This window comes from Monodelphis domestica, chromosome 1 (assembly GCF_027887165.1).
Source record: "Monodelphis domestica isolate mMonDom1 chromosome 1, mMonDom1.pri, whole genome shotgun sequence".
NCBI classification, from domain to species: domain Eukaryota; kingdom Metazoa; phylum Chordata; class Mammalia; order Didelphimorphia; family Didelphidae; genus Monodelphis; species Monodelphis domestica.
In genome coordinates this window covers 308,969,151-308,987,748 of record NC_077227.1, presented here as the reverse complement: position 1 = coordinate 308,987,748, position 18,598 = coordinate 308,969,151, and the positions used below count along the sequence as shown (strand labels likewise).

Here is an 18,598-nt window from a genome sequence, read left to right as displayed (position 1 = left end):
TTTCTCACTTATAAAATGAATATCTTCCAGCTCTAATCCTATGATTCTGTGCAAAACTTTTTACTTATGAAAACTACCATGGTAGAATGAGCTACTTTAGGATTTAAGTTTCTGATCATTGGAAGGTTTTAAGCAAAAGCTGGATGACTGGAATGTTAAGGATGTTGTAGAGGGGAATCCCATTCAGGTATGGATTATCAAATCATTAGATTTAGAGTTGGAAGGAAATTTAGAGATTATCTCCCCACATTTACAGATAAGAAAACAGAAGTCCAGAATACTAAGCAGCAGGGTCAGGATTTTGAACTCATATCTTATGATTCAAAATCCAGTAATCTTTCCAATTATAGTGGGTTGGACTGGATGTTCTCTAAGGTCTCTTCCCGTTCAGAAATGCTGTGATTCCATCATTTAATTCTTAACTCTAGGTTAACTGAAGAACAAAACAGATTTAGAGCAGTGTGTGTGTGTGGGGGGGGGGGGTGGGGGGGGGTGCAGGGGTCTCTGGTTAAAGTTTGTGCTTAGACATAGGATTGATACCTTGAGAGAGTTAGCTCCACAGCAAGAATCTCTTTCTACACAGACCACAGACAGCACTAACATGAACCTTTTCGGTGTTGCCTCATCCTATCCTAACTAACTTATACTAAGTATAAGCCTTAAGCAGATGTTTTTCCATTTTAAAACATAAAACCTTAGGACTGACAACTTCAAGATTACCTTGTCCAATTCTCTAATGGGGAAACCGAGGCCCAGAGAGGGTACATCAGGAGCTGGCCAGAGTTTTTAAAAAGGCTATCAGTTACATTCCTTTTCTACTTGCTGATCTTAGGCATATGGAAAACCAAGTTAAGTCTTCAAGCACACCCAAACTCCTCCTCATTGACCCCTTTTTTGATTTTTGCCTTCCAAAGCTATCCCTGCTTTCTTCTCCTCTTAGATATGGGGCAGACACAAGCTGTGGCAGATTTTGTGAATGAAGAAGTCAAACGTTTCCTTCGAGATTATACTTTTCTTATTGCAAAATGTGCTTGTTTTAGCATCAATCATCTTGGCCTTTGTTGTGTCGACAACTTGTCCTGTTAGAGGATCTGTGCTGTTATTACCAGTTTGTTTATCATTGGATTTATTTCTCCTATAAGCAAATGTGTTCACAACATTCCATCAGAGAATCTTCCTAATTGTCACATAAATGTCATCTTATGTAAATTGAATATCTATCCTCAGGAAAGGGATTTAAGATCATAAACAACTTTCTGTCTCAGAGACTGCCCTTCCCATCGCAGTTCACCAATCTTTCCTCCCGTCCTCTAAGGGAGGGGAGTTCTTTTCGAATTACTGGATCATCTTGAGGTGTAGCCAAAAGGGGAAGGAAAGAAAGTTGTGCTTTGGTGTCCTGAGAGGCTCAGAGCCTTCGCGATGGGGGCGGGGAAGAATTCTCATCCCCACACAGTGGGTGTGAGCTGGGCTGTGGTGGGGTGGGGGATGCAGGAGCAGGTTGTGGGGCCCTGCGGCCCCCATTAATAACAGTTCTTCCTAGAGGGAAGAGAGACTCGCAGGCCGGCAAGGGTAGGTGTGGCTAGGCAGATACTGGGAGCGCCACGGCTTCCATCCGCAAACAGACTGGCAGGCAAACAGCCCTTGGAGCTCTTCTAGAAAACAGCCAGCGACTGAAGTGCATTGTTTGTGCACTACAAGGTCAAGTCTGGAAGCAGAGAAGGTGGCTCTGGAGAGGAGGAGGGAAGCAGAGAGTCGGGGGGAGGGAGAGAAAGAGGAGGTGGGGGCGGGAGACGGGACAGGGACGTCCAGTTTCCTTTTAAAGAGCACACACTAAGAAGTTGCCTTTTTTTAACCCTTTAGGGGGTTGGGATTGGGGGTTGGGGAGAAGTGGGATGGGGTGAGCAAAGGGGCGGGGTCACACAAGGGCAACTGGAGCTGGGGCTGGGGCTCGGGAGAGAGATTCACGCCTCCCCACCCCCACCCCACTCCACCTCCCGCCCTCCGGATGTGAAGCCCGGGAGCCGCAATCGAAGGGGCTCCCCCACCCATTCGGTGCGCCTTCTCATCTTTTCTTCAGGTGCCCCCCAACTTCTCGCACCACTCCCCCACAAGAAGTTGGTGTCGGGGGGCTTGGATAGGAGCGCCCCCTCCGCGCTCTCTGGCGGCTACCGCCGCCGCCGCCGCCGCCGCCTCTTGTTGATTTCAGCGGCCTTTTTTAAAGCGCGGGGCTGCGGGTCCGGGGGCTTCCCGCGCCCGCCCACCGGGCGGGAGGGGGGAATCCAGCCCAGCCCCAGTGCCCGGCGTGTGTCCCCTCCGGTCTGAGCTGTGCAAAGAAACGTATTTTTGACGCAGGAAGAAATGGCAAATTTTAAGTACGTCATTAATATGGCGCCAAAAGATTTTTTTAAGTATAAGCTTTTTTTTAAAGGTTGCGGGAAGGGAGGAGGGGGAGGGGCACCGCCCGGGCCGGGAGAGCCGCTGTGCGCGCGCGCGTGTCTGAAATAAAGTGCGCTGCTGTTGTGTGTGTATATATATTTGTGTGTATGTGTATGTGTGTTAGTGAAGATCATTGCGAAACTGACCTAATACAACTTGCACGGAGTGCGATCTGTCCGCTTTTCCCGGCGGCAGCGGCAGAGGAGGAGGGAGGAAAGAGACTGAGGGAGACCCTCAGCCCCACTGGGGGCCCGCGAGAGAGGGAGGGAACGGCAACACTCACGCAACACAATACAGCACATATACACACTCCCTGGGATGGGGTTGTGCTACCTGGACTCGCAACCACCCTGGAGGGCGAGGTGGGGGGTGGGGGGCGGGGGGAGGAGAAAAATTAAAGAGAAGATCTGAGTGAATAAGGGGGGAAAAGTGGCTACTCCCCTTTCCTCCCCCCAACACTTTTTTTTTTCTAAAGAGATCACAAGGAAGTCTTGGTTTAAAAAGAAACAGAAACATACACAAGGGTGGTGAATTGTGCAGAGCCAGGATATCGCAGTTGGAAGCAATTTTTTTGGGGGGGGTGGGATTCGTATCTATGGAGTTACTTTGTATCCACTCCTAAACTGGAGGAGGCATCAGAGAAGTCGGCGGGGTTCGGTCCCCAGCTGTGTTTGGGGGTCTCGCCGGCTGGTTTTATTTTTTGTTTTTGCAATGATAAGTGGCTGATGATCTTCCTGCTGCTGTCTCCATGCCCCCTCCCCCAAGGTGTTTTAATTTCGGGAGCATCCCTTTCTCCCTCCCCCCTGCCCTTCCTGTCCTCCTAACCTGAGGGGATATCAAGTCCCGAGGACGCCTCCCCGCAAGGTAAAACCGAACTGGAGCTGCTGTTGCTACTGCTGCCGCCGCCGCTGCTGCTGGTGAGCAGGGCTGGTGGGGATGGGGATGAATGGATGCGCGTCACAGCCATTCCAGGCTTTATTGTGGATTTATTTTATTTTTGCAGCGGATCTACCGTAGACTTCTCATTCCTCTCTTGTGTCTCTCCCTCTTTCTTGCTCTTCTTCGTCTTGGGTCTCTCATCTTTTCTTCTTTTTCTCACCCCCTTTTTTTCCTCCATCTCATCTTTCTCCTCTAGTTCCATTCTCTCTCTCTCTCTCTCTCTCTCTCTCTCTCTCTCTCTCTCTCTCTCTCTCTCTCTCTCTCTCTCTCTCTCTCTCTCTCTCTCTCTCTCTCTCTCTCTCTCTCTCTCAGAAGGAAGCTGGTGCGAGCGGGGGGGGGGGGGGTGGTGGTGGTGGGGATGCACAGCATAGCGAGGGAGAGATTGCGCATGTTGGTCAGTCCTGTTTTAAAGAGTACTGTACCGGGAGGCAGAGAGGGGAGGCATGTAAACAACAACTTTTAGAAGGGTGAGCGTTTAAAACCTTCTTTATTAATGACTGCGGCAAATTCACCCCGGGGGCCGGGTCAGGGGACTGGGATGGGGTGTGGGGGGCTGTGCAGGGCCAGGGTCCAGGGGCGGTGCAGGCGGGGGTGGGGGGAGGCGGTGTGGTAGTGGTGGTGGTATAGGCTTGGTAGGAGATTACAACTTGGCCAGCGGGAGCAGGGTTCGAGCTGGAGCGGAGGCTGGCTTTGGGCGGCAGGGCCGGGAGTCAGGGAGGGGAAGGTGTGCTGGTGAGGCGGGTGGGTAGGAAAGCAAGCTAGAAGGCTAGCAAGCTGGCGGGAGAGATGGAGAGGGACGGGGAGGCGGGCTGCATGTGAGGGAGGAGGCTGGGGTGGGGGGGTTCGAAGACCGCCCGACCTGACCCGAGTATCATTTTGCTGATACGCAGCACGTCCTGGGCGCTTGGGTGTTCGGGCTTTGGCTGGTGCACATGACCCTCAGCTCACGTGCTGGGGGCTCTCGCGCCGCCCAGATACCTTTCTCCTCCGCTTTTTGCAGGCTTCCCCCACGCCCCCTTATTCTCCCTCATCTTCATCCCCCATCCCACCCCAAGCCCTGGCCGGGCCACTTTCCCGAGTGCTTGCACTCTGCTCCCTGGAAGCAGGAACCGGAGCGGAGGGGGTGGTGGTGGTGGTGATGGCAAACTGAAGGAGAAGGAAAGGAATCCACGATGTTTGGGGTGGGCGGCACTGCCCAGGTGAGCGGACTGAAGGCTGCCTAGCCTCTGGCTGGTGCTGACGCCCCTGGGGAGGGGCTGCGGCCCCGGCGTGGGGGCGGCGGAGTCCCGGGGTGGCGCGCGCTGTCCCCCGCCCCCTGCCCCCGGCAGCCGCGTGAGGGCCGGGCGGGCGCAAGGAGGAGATACGCTGGGAGTGCAGTGGAAATGTACCCGCGGCGGCGGCGGCGGCGGCAGCGGGCGTGCGCAGCAGAGGGGACTGACTGTAGGGGGCGTGGCTGTTTACCTTCCTGCTAACTCACCGTTCTCATCCCGCTTCTCTGGGGGCGTCTCCCCCCACCCCCTACATTCTCTCCGGGTTCCCACCTCCTAGAGGATGAAGTGATCGAGGCACGGCACGGACTCAAAAGACCTCTCCTCTTTCCTTCATCTTCCCCCCTACCTCCCCCGCCCCAAAAGGAGAGAGATAACAGAGCTGGGATCCTAGGGAAATCCCACCTGATTTAAACCCAAACCCACACCCACCCCGCTACTGCAATGTCACCAGGGAGCTCCCCCATCCTCATCCTTCTCTAGCCTAGTCCTGCAATTGCATCTTTTTTACTTCTCTTCCTTCCTTCCTTCCTTCCTTCCTTCCTTCCTTCCTTCCTTCCTTCCTTCCTTCCTTCCTTCCTTCCTTCCTTCCTTCCTTCCTTCCTCCTACGCACGAGAGGCTTTCACTCCCTTTTTCCTGACAGCCTGGTGGTCTTATTCGGTGTTTCCAGTTCTGTTCTGACCTTTTTTCCTACTCCCCAAATGCATCTCCATCCTCTCAGCCATCCCCTGGGCATCCTACCCGCTGGTTCTTGTGGCAAGCGGGGCCATTGCTATGTCTTCACAAACAAGGAGACAATATTGTCTCTTATGTTGTGTCTCCTCACCCCCTCTCCTTCATCTCCCCCCCCCCCCCTTTCCCCTAGCAGTCTGCTCACCGAGAGAAGGGGATGTCTGTGAGACAGGAAGAAACAGTCCTGTGAAACATGCCTTCTAGGTCCTGGAGACAACCCTTCCCTCCTCCACCCTATCACTTTGGGGTATCTCCAGGACAGTCGTAGCACACACTCTTTTCCTCTGCCCCTTTGTGACACCCAAACCTCCCCCAACCCCCCACCCCAGCCTGACCTATTCTGCCTATCACTAGGCAGCCAGCCCTAATTGAAGGTGTTGTTATACTTGTCCTCCTCCTGCCCCCACACCCTAGCACAGCGGCATGCCCCCGCCCCTCCTTTGACCAGGCTTCTGTTGACTCTTTGAGGCTTGTTCTCTCCGTTTTTGACTACCAGGACCCACCTTCCCTCCACAGCCCTCTGTGCCTTCTCCCCTCTTGTTTGCTGCTGAACTCCCTTGCACAGACCCGCCTCCTGACTCCTATGGGCTGAATCATGCCAGCTTGTTCTCCCATTCCCTTCCTCTAGGGGCAAGCTGGAGGCACCATAGATGCAGCTTGTGCACTTTTTAAAAGATTGGCAAAGGGCCCCATGCCTTGGTACATGTGTTGCTGTAACGCTTGCTTCTCTCCGAGCTGCGGATCTAAGCTGCCCAGTTCAGACTTTAAAGGGGAATGACCTCCTGTCACTAGTTCTCCCTCATCCTGTTTTATTGAGCTGCCATTGAAAAAACACTTCTGGCTGAGTTTGGAGAGGAGGTCTTCTATTCCGCTTGGACTTTTATCTGGGCTCTTAGTTGAGGGGAAACTAGGAGATATACCTTCTAGAAGCTACAACTTTGGAGAGATTTGGGGGTGGAAAATACTTGTCAGGGGCCCAATATCTGCTGATTAAGAGCCCCTCTCTCAATCGATCTCTTTTTCCTGGGGGACACTCACCAGGTCCTTGAGCAGACACCCAAAGGGGACCTTAGACTTCATAGAAATGGTCCAGTTCCTCTACTGGCAAGAGAGTCAGCTTCTTTGAAAGTGAAGAACCTTTTCCCAAGGGCTGACTGGAATTCAGCCTCAGGCTGCAGTAAACTTGATAGAGAAAAAAAGGAGCCATATTTTTATTAAATAGTGTTATTGCTGTTCACAGCTGGGGGTTCAGTTTCCCTTTCTCTGAAGCTGCTTTCAGGTTAATGTTTGAAACCTGGAGTCTGACAGGTAGTCCTGGGTAAATAGCCATAGGCAAGTCAGTAAGATTAACCCTCCTGGCTGGTAATATTCCCAGTAGGACACTTGGCTGAAGTTCTCAGGTGTAAGAACTGCCAATTTGGCCTGTTTAGTTTGTGCCTAAGATACTTGCTCAGGGTACAGAGGTTTCTTCCACCTTGGCCTTATTTAGCATTCAGGTATAGCTTGGGTTATGACATCTCAGGTTTGAGTTTATGGGAAAACTAGATAGCTCAGAATAAAAAAAAAATAACAGGGGAATAATCCAGTGAGTAATAAAACCTTGTCTGGGCAAAGATGAGGAGGATAAAAATGAATAAGTGTTACTATTTAGGTTAAAGGCAGCAAAAAGAGACTTTGAGGTTAGTGTGTAAGTAGAATAACAGACCAGAACTGGAAGGCACCTTATAGGCCATCTGGCCCAAGTTATATGAATCAATCAATTGGTAAACAGTTATTAAGCTTCAACCATGTGCCAGGCACCATGCTAAGCACTGCAGTTAGAAAAAAAATAATTTAACCCCAAGTGGTCATCCAGGCTTTGCTGTAGACTTTTAGTGAGGGACAACCCCTCTTCTTGAGGCAACCTGTTTCACATTTGTAGAGTTCCATTATTAGGAAGATCTTAACATGAAGCCCAGATTGCCTTCTTTTTAGCTTCTTCCCATTGCTCCTGGTTCTGCACTCTGACTCAGGATAGACTGAACAATACTAACCCTGGATGCTCCTTCATTTTCCAGATGAAGAAAAAGGGGCCAAGAGATTGGGAAGGGGCAAGAACAAGGTTACACATATAGCAAATGGTAGATCCAGGATAGCCTTGCCTCCAACTTTACTTATTAAAAAAGTTTGTATTAAAAAGAAAAAACATTTTTTGTTTTACTTGGGTTAATTTTGGGTATTTCAGTTGCTCCGATTGTTACTGTTTTGAGTTTCAACTGCAAATGTCTCCAAAAGGGAAGCACTTGTTTTGGGCCCTGAGACATGTAATAATAAATGTTTGTTTTGAGGGTATTTGGCTGTGGTTCCTCTTGGCACTTAGAGAGACAAAGTAGGTGATATTTGGGCCCAGCACAAAACAAATGTTCCCAGAATATTTTTCCCATCTCAAGAGCCTTATTCTTTGCTAATTTTCCTAAATAAATGGGCAATAAGTAGCATAGTCACAAATTATTCACAGTAGCATAGGCATAAATTGAACCTAAGAAAAAGCAGGTGACATTTGGTGACTGGTATTGGTGTGTAGCCATAACAGATCCAGGCACTTTCATAAGCCCTCCCTACTTCCCATTAATTTTGCTTTTCCCTCCCTTTGTGATGTTTGCTATTTGGAGGCTAGTAGGATTGAGAAAGTCCACTTTGTCCTCATAGTTCTTAAAATGCCACTTTTACTCATTGGGTATCTGCACAAGACTCAGAGCCTACAAATGGATCAGTTTCACAGGTTGCCTTCCTTGAACTGGACCTTCAACCCGTTCCCCTTACAATTCCAAGGACACTAAGTCCATGTTCTAGACCTTCCCACGCTGACAGAAATAACCACACATCCATCATGACTCTTTCCAAAACTAGTTGGCAGCCTTCAACACCTATTCTATATCCCCTGATAACTAATCTGCAGCTACTGTTCTCTTCTGACTCCCCATTCTACTTTCCTCAGTCATCATCCTAGGGGCCAGAGCTTACTGCTACCATGCCAAGCCAGTTCAGGAGAAAGCACTGATTATTTCTTTCAGATTAATGGGAAAATATCAGGAAACATCCTACAGCTCTGGTGTAACTTCATTACTTCTTCAGTGTCTATCACTAGAGAAGAGTATCTAGGAGTATCATAAGAGTCAGTCAACAGACATTTATTAAATGCCTACTATTTGCCAAGCACTGTGCACTTGGGATTCCAAAAAAGGCAAAAAATAGTCCATGCTCTTGATGAGCTCACCATCTAATGGGAAAGACAACATGTAAATGACTACAAACAAACTATATAGAGGATTAATTGGAGATAATCATAGAAAGAAGGCATTATTAGCATTAAGAGGGACTGGGGAAAGCTGCTTGTGGAGGTGAGATTTTAATTGGAACTTTCAGGAAGCCAGGGAGGCCAGGAGACAGAGAAAATGCCAAGAATAGAGAGAGGGAGTGGTCTGTTCGAGTGATAGCAAGGAGGCCACTGTTAATAGATTGCAGAGGTCATGATAGGGGATCAAGAACAAGAAGACTGTTCAAGGGAGGAGGGGGCCAAGTTATAAAAGGCTTTTAAAAGAGCTAAACAAGATTTTGCTTTTCATCCTGCAGGCATTAGAGTGGGTTGAAAGGAGGGTTGGAGGGATTGGATGGCATGGTCAGACCTGCTCTTTAGCAGCATCAGTTTGACAGTCAAGAGGAGGATGTTCTAGAGTGGAGACAGACTCGAAGGGAGAACAACCAGCAGCTATTTTGATAATGCAGGAGTTATGGGGGTTCATAAATACTTGGACCAAGGTAGTCATATCAGAGGAGAGGAGGGAGCATGTGTGAGAGATGTTATCAAGGTAGAACTGACAGTACTCCATTGGATATGGGAGGTAAGACACAGGTTGGAACTGAGGCTAAGATACCTGCGTCGTGAATCTGGATGGGGTACCTTTGAGAGTAATGAGGAAGTTAAGAAGAGGAGAAGGTCGAGAGAGAGGTTAGAATTGGATAAGTAGATCTGGGAAGCATCAGCTTAGATAGTTGTAGCTAATAGGGTTTTTTAAGTGCCTCTAGTTTAACCCTGTTTACTCCAATTTACTATCACTGCTAGCTAGCTATTTAGCACAGTTTAAGTAGTATTTTCAGATTTTCAGGTGCTTTACAATTTTTTTTTTATCTTCACAACAATCCTGGGAGGTAGGTTCAATTATCATCATTTTACAGATGAATAATAGGCAGAAAGAAGGGGAGCATACAGCTAATACTAAGTATCCAAGGCCAGCTTTTAATTGGGATCCTGACTATCTAATCTGCGTGTGTGTGTGTGTGTGTGTGTGTGTGTGTGTGTGTGTGTATACATTGCACACATAAAGAAAAAGACAGACAGAATGTGAGTTCCTTGAGCCTTCAGGGACTGTATTTAGCACAATACCTGGAATATAGTAAGTGCTTACTTATTTTTGACTGATGTTGTCTCTAGAGGCAGTGAATTCTTCATTGCTGAAGATATTCAATATACCTCTCCTTGTTGGAATGTTATAAAGAGGATTCCCCAGGCTAGAAGACCTCCAGAGCCCCAACTATCTTTAGACTTTGAGAGGTTTGACTGTAGGAAGTGTATGGATCCCAGAACCATATACTGCCTTCTGATAGGAAATAAATGACAAACTTTTGGCTACCCTGGATGACAAAATTACAGGATTTTCAGGTCAAAGGAGAGTTACAATGTTCAAGGAATTAGAATGCAGTTAAATCCATTTGAGAGTAAAATCATCCTGGCTAGTATATTAGATGAAGAGACAGGATGGCATATAGTGGATAGAGAGGCTTGGAATAAGGAAGCCTTGTCTCCAACGTGCCCTGGTTCTTTGTCCCTGGGCTTAGTTTCTCAGGTCTTTAGGAAATTCCTTAAGATTCAGAGCTGGTGCCAGGAGGCATAAAGGCATAAATACAGGGAGCTTCTGCACTCAAAGTTCTAATGAACTTCCAATGAGCTACTAATGAAATCATAGGTCTAGTCCAAAAGCATTCAAGCTTGTGTTATGTCTATTCACCATTTTACCAGTGTCAAGCATACTTAAACATTGCTTGCCTTGGTACCCTCTGAAGTTAGAGGAACTGAGATTTTATCCCTCGTGCTGAAAGCTGACAGGTGGTGGCGTTAATAGAGGCAGTTTCCAGATTAAGAGAAGTGATAATCCTGCCATTCTCTGTCTCAGTCAGACTACATCTGGAGCATTGTGTCTAGTTCTGGGTGCCATATTTTAGGAAAGAAATTGACAAGCTGGAGTGCTTCCAGAGATGGGTGAAAAAGATAATGAGAGGTCTGGAGATCTCTGCCATACAGGGATTCAGTTAAAGGAAGTGGAGGGTGTAGGGGGGAAGGAGGATGGAGAACTTAATAGCTATTTTCAGGTATTTGAAGGGCAACTGTGTCAAAGAGAGATCAAGTTTGTTCTGTGTCTTAGTTGGTCCTAGAAGGCCAGAATCAGATGGAAATTGCAAAGGGGATGGTTTTGATTCAGTATAAGAAAACCTTTCCTAAGAGAGCCATTGAAAAAGTGAAATGGACTGCTTGGGAATGGAATGAGTGCCTCCACATTGGAGGACTTCATGGGAGACTGCTTGACCACTTTTTGGGGATGTTGGAGGGGAAATTCTGTTCTTGTAAGGGATTGGACTAGATGACCTCTGAAATCTCCTCAAACTATGGAATCTGTGAAACTCCCAGGGATCCACATTTACTTCCTAAACCCAAATGATGCTGAGGAGCAGAGATTATTAGAAGAGCCCTTTGCTGAGGAAGACTTTACTTAAATGGGATTTGGGGCTTTGATCCATAAAAATTTACTTGTTGGCTTCAGAGCTTAGTGTCAGAAAGCCAAATAACTTCATCCTGGCCTTATTCCAAAAGGGATGGAAACCCCTGTTGGGTTGGGCTTAACTGATACTCAAGGAGATTTGGGTGAAGCACCTGGATGATTTGAGGTTATATTGCCTCCCATTTATACTACATGGGGTCTGTGGGCTTCTAACTTGTTAACTGACTTTTGTTTTGGCTGGAAAGCCACAAATCACCTTGAGAATATAGTTTTTCCTATTGGTATGTAGTAGCAAATAGAAAGAGATGTTTTCTGGCTTCCTTGCCTGTTGAGAAAGGAGAGCCCGATTTGGGTGGGGAGAGGTAGAAGAGAGGAGTAGGGATAGATCCAGTAGAACCTTCTTCAGCAAAGCCTAAAAGGGTAGGAACAGCTTGGAGGAATGTTTAGAGATGCTGTTTTATACTGTTTGTTTACTAAGCCATTTTTCTAAATGGCAATTATTATCTCCAGGAAGACATTAGAGTTAATGAGGTATATGAAAGATTGGGGTCTCTGACCCTCATCTTAAAGTGTTTTAAGAATGTACAGGTCTTATTTTCTGCATAATTCCATTCTTCCTATCACAAATGGGTTCCAAGAATAGGTTTGCCCAGTTGAAATATCATTAAATTGTTTTAGCATCTTATTATACAGTCCTTTCCTGGTATGGTTCAGAGAGAGGTTTGTTTCTTTTAAAAAGATTGCATCTGGAATGATAAATTATCTTCTCAAATGATTTTATTTTTAAAGAAGAAAGGCAGATGTTAACTCTAAGTCAAGTTTTATGGAAGGCATCCGTCCCACACCCTGTCTCGTGGGGAGGAAAGAGAGGGAAACTTGAATTTGGGGTCATTTTAATGTGTTTGGGGAGGGGAGCGCCAACCACAACCTTGTGTAGCATCTAAGGTCTGAAAGGCCTACAGTCAGTCCAGTCTACTGGAGGGTGTTCATGGGTATGCCTGTGGGTATGTGTTGGAGCTTATTTGGGGAAAGGCCTTTAAAAGGGTTTAGAGGCTGGGCTACTGTAAACATTTCAGAAACTGCCCAAGTCCACAAAGGGGGCTCCAGCTAAGATGGGCAGCCCATGGTGGTCACAACTACTGTGACTGCCAAGAAAACATCTACCCCCAAACTGTAGCCCTATTTCTTAGTTGACATTGATAATTAGCCAAGAGCTTGACCAAATAAAACCAAAACTATTTGGAGGCCTGCTACAGAAATGTGGCAAGACCCATGTAAAGCATGGGAGAGTCAGGACGGCTCATTGTAGCCTGGCTGTGGCCCCTTATGCTGAGCCACTGAGGGCAAAGACCCTACCTTGAGGTCCTGCTGAATGAGATGCAGAGAACAGAACAAATGAACACATCTCAGTATGCCACTGAGCCCAGAGAAATATGGAGACCCTATAGTGATGCTGATAGTGTCAGGAATCATGGAAGAATTGCACTGTCGGAACCGAAAGGGACATCATATGATCATCATTTTAGGCTTAGAAAAGATCTCAAAGGTCAGTCCAATCTACCCATTTTATAGATGCATATCTGAGGCCCAGGGATGCCTAGAATTACCGGTATTCATGTACATATGGGTATGTGATTTGGTGCTTAGGCTTTAAAAAATCTCTCTATAGCAAAAATGAATAATATGGAAATCCGTAACAAGTGATAACATTTATATAACACAGAGGAATTGTTTGTAGGCTTCAGGAGGGGGGAGAGAAGAGGGGAAGGAAAGAAATTGAATCCTGTAACCATGGAAAAATATTTAAAAATTAAAATAAAAAAAAGAATTATCTAAGTTCAGAAAGTTAGTGAGTGGTAGAGCTAGTACTTGGACCTGTGTTTTGGGACTTGAGATCTAGTAGTATTTCCAGTGTGCAAGAAATTATCAAGTTCAACATCATTATAAAGATGAAGAAACTGAGAAGGAAGGACTTGGCAGCATCATAAGTGAGTTCATGGCCAAAAGACTAGATCACAGCTTTGCTGCTACTCAGGTCAGCCAGCAAAGAGCTTTGCTTCCTAAGTTAAAGTAGGAGCAATGCCCTGTGCATCAGGGACAGGATTTGGCTATAGCAGAACAACTTCTAGAAATATGCCTGTGTATTTCTCATTTTGAAGGATGCCAAGAGGCAGAAATAATTATTTCCATTGCCACAAAATTGTGCATGTGGGTGCATCTAAATCCAATGAAATCTATCAACAACCATTTATTAAATGCCATGGTGTGTGGGGCACTCTGCTAGGTGTTGGTGATAAAAAGACAAAAATGAAATCATCTTTGTGGCGAAGTGTAGCTGGATAGGGGTAGGAATAGGACCGGTGATTTCCTTGGTATAGAGAACTTCCTGGTGAAGAAGTTTGCCCATTTAGATCAGCCCCTTCCCTATAATTTACAGATTTAGAGAGTCACCTCCAGCACTGAGAGGTTAATTGACTTCCCCAGGGAGACACATCCCTGGTGAGTCCAAGGAAGGCTTAAATCCCAGCCTTCCTTGCTTCCAGGCCAACTCTATCCACTGTGTCACACAGCATGCTACTTTTTATTGATGCATATCCAAGTACATATATAGGCAGACTTTGCCTTAACAATATAATAGTGTCTGCCACAGAGCAGGTTCCTATATTTCTAGTGACTCCATGTCATAAGAGGAATATTGACCAACTTGACCCACTAGGGGACAGCTTGAACTGTCTGTCAGAGATTACCATCCTGGGAAACTCTTAACCCTACCAAACTTAAAAAAAAAAAAGCAGCTGTAGAAACTGGGAATATTCAGTTTGGAGACAAGAAGGCTTGTGGAGATGGGGGATCCATGAGGACTGTCTTCTCATGTCTGAAGGGTTCTGTGGGAAAAGGAATGGACTCTGTAGCCCCAAAGGGGATCTAGGACCAGTGGATAGATGTCTGGGGGTAGGAGCATGTAATTGGATAGAAGGATAAACTTTCCAATAATTAGTTTTCCAGCAAAGGAACTGAGTTTTTCAGAGAACACATGACCAGTCAAGGGTATTGTGGATTTTTGCATGGGATGGGAGATGAAATTAGATGGTTTTTGAGGTTCCTTGTCTCTGATACTTGGTGATTCTATGAATTATTTGGGGTTTTCCCAAGAGGTTGTAGTTTCTGAAAGTTCAAAAACCCTTCCTTTAATATTTTCTTTAATTGTGTTTGGTATCATCTATTCCAAGGGGCTTGTCCAAAGATATTTTATGGTAGGGTAACAGCTTAGCTATAATTCTTTTTTTTTTTTTTAAACCCTTACCTTCGGTCTTGGAGTCAATACTGTGTATTGGCTCCAAGGCAGAAGAGTGGTAAGGGCTAGGCAATGGGGGTCAAGTGACTTGCCCAGGGTCACACAGCTGGGAAGTGTCTGAGGCCAGATTTGAACCTAGGACCTCCCATCACCAGGCCTGACTCTCAATCCACTGAGCCACCCAGCTGCCCCCGTAAGCTATAATTCTTGATCTGCTTCTCTATTGCATTGGGCTTCCTGTGAAAATGTTATATACTGAAGGAGAAGGAAGAGGGGCATTCGAAACACTTTGGTATGATGGAGTTTATTAGGAGCTAATCCTTCAACTCACTGTCAAGCTTTTATTTGGTAGGCACTGGAGATACAGGGACACACTATTGTTAATGCTACTATTTGGAGGAGTAGTCATTGCCCTCAAGTAGCTTATATTCTACTGGAGAATAGATTGGGTTGGGGAAGGAATGTGGGAGCAAGTGGGTGAATGGGAATAGCATAAAGGATGGAAAGGCAAGGAACTGATTCTGTGCCATCTCCAAAAATGGACTGTCTCTGTGACTTTATAGAACGAGCCCATAAGTTGTGAAAAAGTTAGATTTGTTGGAGAGATATTTGGAAAACTGTGTTCAAAGGGAAAACACACCGGCAAAAAAGCCATCTTTCCTGCAAAGCCTAGTAATTATTTTAATTAAGTCACTACAAAATATGCTTTGTTTAATCGCCTTCATTTGGATAGCACATGTACTCTTGAATGTTCCCCAAGCACTTCAAAAATATCTAGCGGTTTCCCTGCTGGAAGGCAGAAGCCAGGTTAGGTACTGTGTAAATTGGGACAGGAGCATAATATGGATGATTTAATAACTAGCTTGGAGTACCTGAAAGGTCATTATTCAGAAGATAGTAGCCAAGTGCTCTCTACTTCCCTGGAGGGCAGAGCAAGAAGAGCCTTAGGGACCAAGATTTAGGTATAGAGTGGAATTTAGGTTAAAACCGAATAAAAATTTTAGGAACTTAGAATTATAGAATATTAGAGTTGGAAGGGACCTCAGAGGCCATCCCATACCTGAGCAGGAATGCCTCATACACCATCCCCAAGAAAGTCATCCAGCTTTTGCTGGAGGATGCCAAGTAATGGACAGTCACTGAGTTGGCCCATTCCATTTTTGGACCAACTCTAATTGATAGAAGTTTTCCCTTAGGTCAAGCTAAAAATCTACCTTTCCAAAACTTTAACTCTTTGCTCCTTTTTCTCCCCCCACTTCAGGTAGGGAGGCAGGTGGATGAATGTTTAATCTTGCTTCCAAATAACAAGCCTTCCTATATTTAAGGATAATTATCATATGCTCCCCATGACTTTTCTTCTCCAGGTTAACTATCCCTAGTTCCTTCATTAAATTAAAAAAATTTTTAATAACAAATTTCCACATAAGTTTTGCAAATTTATTTGATCTATAATTGTCTTCCTCCCTTCTTCCCTCCCCTTCTCCTGGAGCTGACAAGCAATTCAATTTGGGTTACACATATACTTTTACATTTTTTGAAATTAAAAAATTTTATTTTAATAGTAGATTTCCACCTAGTTTCTTCAAACAAACTTTGTAGCTTAGTGTCAAGTTCCCTGGGCAACCTCCTCAACCCTGCTTCCTCCCATATAAACCCTTGCATTGCCTGGCTAATAACTTTCCTCAAAAACAGCTAAAAATGAATTCAGTATTTTAAATGTAATCTGCAGTGGGCATTCCCTTAGCTCTGTTGATTTCTGTCTCAGATGATTGTCTCACATATTGAGCTTGCAGTCTACTAAAACCCCCAAGATCTTTTTCTTAGGGACTCTTGTCTAATATTAAACTCCCAACATAGACTTGTACAAAAAACTTTCCATTTATCTTTGATAAATTTCATCTTATTAGATTAGACCAATCATTTTAGCCTTTCGAGATTGCAAAATTTAAATTAATATCCAAAAACTCCCAAGTTTCATATTTTATAAGATTTATTAGTAATCACTTGAAGTAGAAGAAATGCAAGAACAAAAGTAAAAGCCTGAGTAAAGCCATATGAGTAAAATTCTCGCCTGGCACTCACGCAACCGAGTTCCATGAAGTTCCACACAGCCGAGTTCCATGAAGAAGAGCATGAGGGCAGAGCTACACAAAACATATCTTCCCTATGTTAATTACTGAAGGTAAATATGTAAATGGGATGCTGGGAGAGAGAGAGTCCCTGGGAGCAAAATTCTAATTACACAAGATCTTTATGGGTCCTGACTCTTTTGTCCAATATCATCATTAGCCCTTTCACTTTTTTTTTTCACTTAATAACAAAAATATGCTGTTATTAATAAAAAAATGTTGCCTAACATTTGATCACGCCATGTTTATTCTTGAAGTTCTCCACTGGGGGCATCCCACCAAGCTGAAATTGACCCACTTGTCACTTTTCTTCGTATCCATTCATCCAACCAATTCCAAATCCCTCCAACTCCAATTTAGCTAACATCTTTTCCTCTTTTCCATAGGCATGGGCAGGCATGGGCATTTTGGTCAGATCCTTCAATGAAATATTTCATTGATATGTATACTGTGGCCCCTTGATTTACTCATAGTATAGGGGCTGGACCTATGATTTTATTCACATAAGAAACTCGTGGAATAGAAAAATTCCTTTTTGCTGAACCCTTCCTAGGTCCAAGATGAATTTGCTATTAACTGAACCTTGCTGCTTTTCTACCAGTCTACTAACCTTTTTAAAAACAAGGAAGTAAAGTTCAGCTGATCTAACCTGTTCTTACACAGATGCTACCCTTGCCTCATTTTCTAAATGGTCACAAACTAGCCCTTAAAGGAAGTCTAGAATTTTGCCAGAAATAAAAGTCAGGCTTACTGACTAATAGTGTGTAAATGGCATCATTCGGTTTGGGGTGGGGGTAATTGAGAGTTGGCTTATCATCATTTCTTCAGGCCTCCTCATCCTTTCCAAGATCATTGATAATGCATCAACAATTACATCTGACAATTCTAGGAATATAGTACCTGGTGACTTAATCATAACTGTGGATAACAAAGCTTATACCATCCAATATTGATTCAAATAAATACAGCCAGTGCATCTGTTTTTATATAAGGCAAAGGAAATATATAAATGAAAATGGAATAATCTATGCCTTGAAATTGACATTGTACTGGAATTCAATATAGATAAATAATTAAATACAGGGTAATTCAAGGAAGGGAAGAGAAAACTTGGAGAAACAGAAGATCAGGAAAAGCTTTATTAGCACTGGCTCCAGAGATGTGCCTTGAAGAGAATTGAGGATTCCAAGAGGTGCAAGGAAGGAAGGAAGGAAGGAGACATTCAGGCATAGAGCCTCCTTGTGCAAGAGGCACACCTAGGTATGCTTTGCTGAATAAAAGACCAATTTGAGTAATTCTAAAACATGTTAAAATATATATATGTATATGTATGCACATATATATATATATACACACACATATAATTTAAATGTATAGAAAGGGTAGGTTGGAGACAAAATATAGAGAGTTTAAATGCCAGGTTGAGGCATTTGTATTTTACCTTCGAGGCAATAAAGGAATCATTGAAGATAGAGGGAGATGGTCAGATCTTGGCCTCAAGCAGACTCTTTTGGTGGAATTATTTGAAGAGGTGAGAGATTAGAGACTAGCTGAAGAGACTGGAGGCTGAATGAAAAAGGGAAAACTAGAGCGATCAATTAGAATAATATTTCTTATTATTCAATTAATATTATTGAAGTAGTCCAAGCAAGAGAGGGATGGTGAGGGCCTGACTTGTGGTAGTATCAGAGGATGGATCAGCAAACATTTAAAAAAAAACCATTTTTTACCTTGTGCCAGGAACTATGCTGAGTGCTAGTAATAGAACAAAAAACAAAAATAGTTCTTGCTTTTAAGAATCTTATGTGAGAGAGAGAGAGAGAGAGAGAGAGAGAGAGAGAGAGAGAGAGAGAGAGAGAGAGAGAGAGAGAGAGGTCAGTGGAGGAGGGAAGGAGCTGGTAGATAGAAGAAGAAGAAGATGTATACAAGGAGATGTTGTCTAGATAGAAATGGGAAAGACTGCAATTGGTTGGATATAGGCATTG

The 18,598-nt window shown here is 44.8% G+C and overlaps 1 protein-coding gene across 16 annotated transcripts in view; it reads left to right on the top strand.

Moving 5' to 3' along the window:
- Window positions 1–2,004: 2,004 nt before the first annotated feature.
- The window catches only part of JADE2 (jade family PHD finger 2), a 207,156-nt gene continuing 190,562 nt past the window's right edge, over window positions 2,005–18,598 (top strand). For 2 of the 16 annotated variants that reach the window (XM_056811112.1, XM_056811111.1), the window contains exon 1: window positions 2,008–3,353. Coding sequence is in view for 2 of the 16 variants with exons in the window: in XM_056811114.1 (XP_056667092.1) it covers window positions 4,548–4,574 (27 nt within the window). In the remaining 14 variants the exon portion in view is untranslated. Of the gene's footprint in view, window positions 3,354–3,690; window positions 3,843–4,201; window positions 4,575–18,598 lie in introns of those variants that run through there. The other 14 variants (XM_056811117.1, XM_056811116.1, XM_056811109.1 and 11 more) reach the window with 14 other exon arrangements.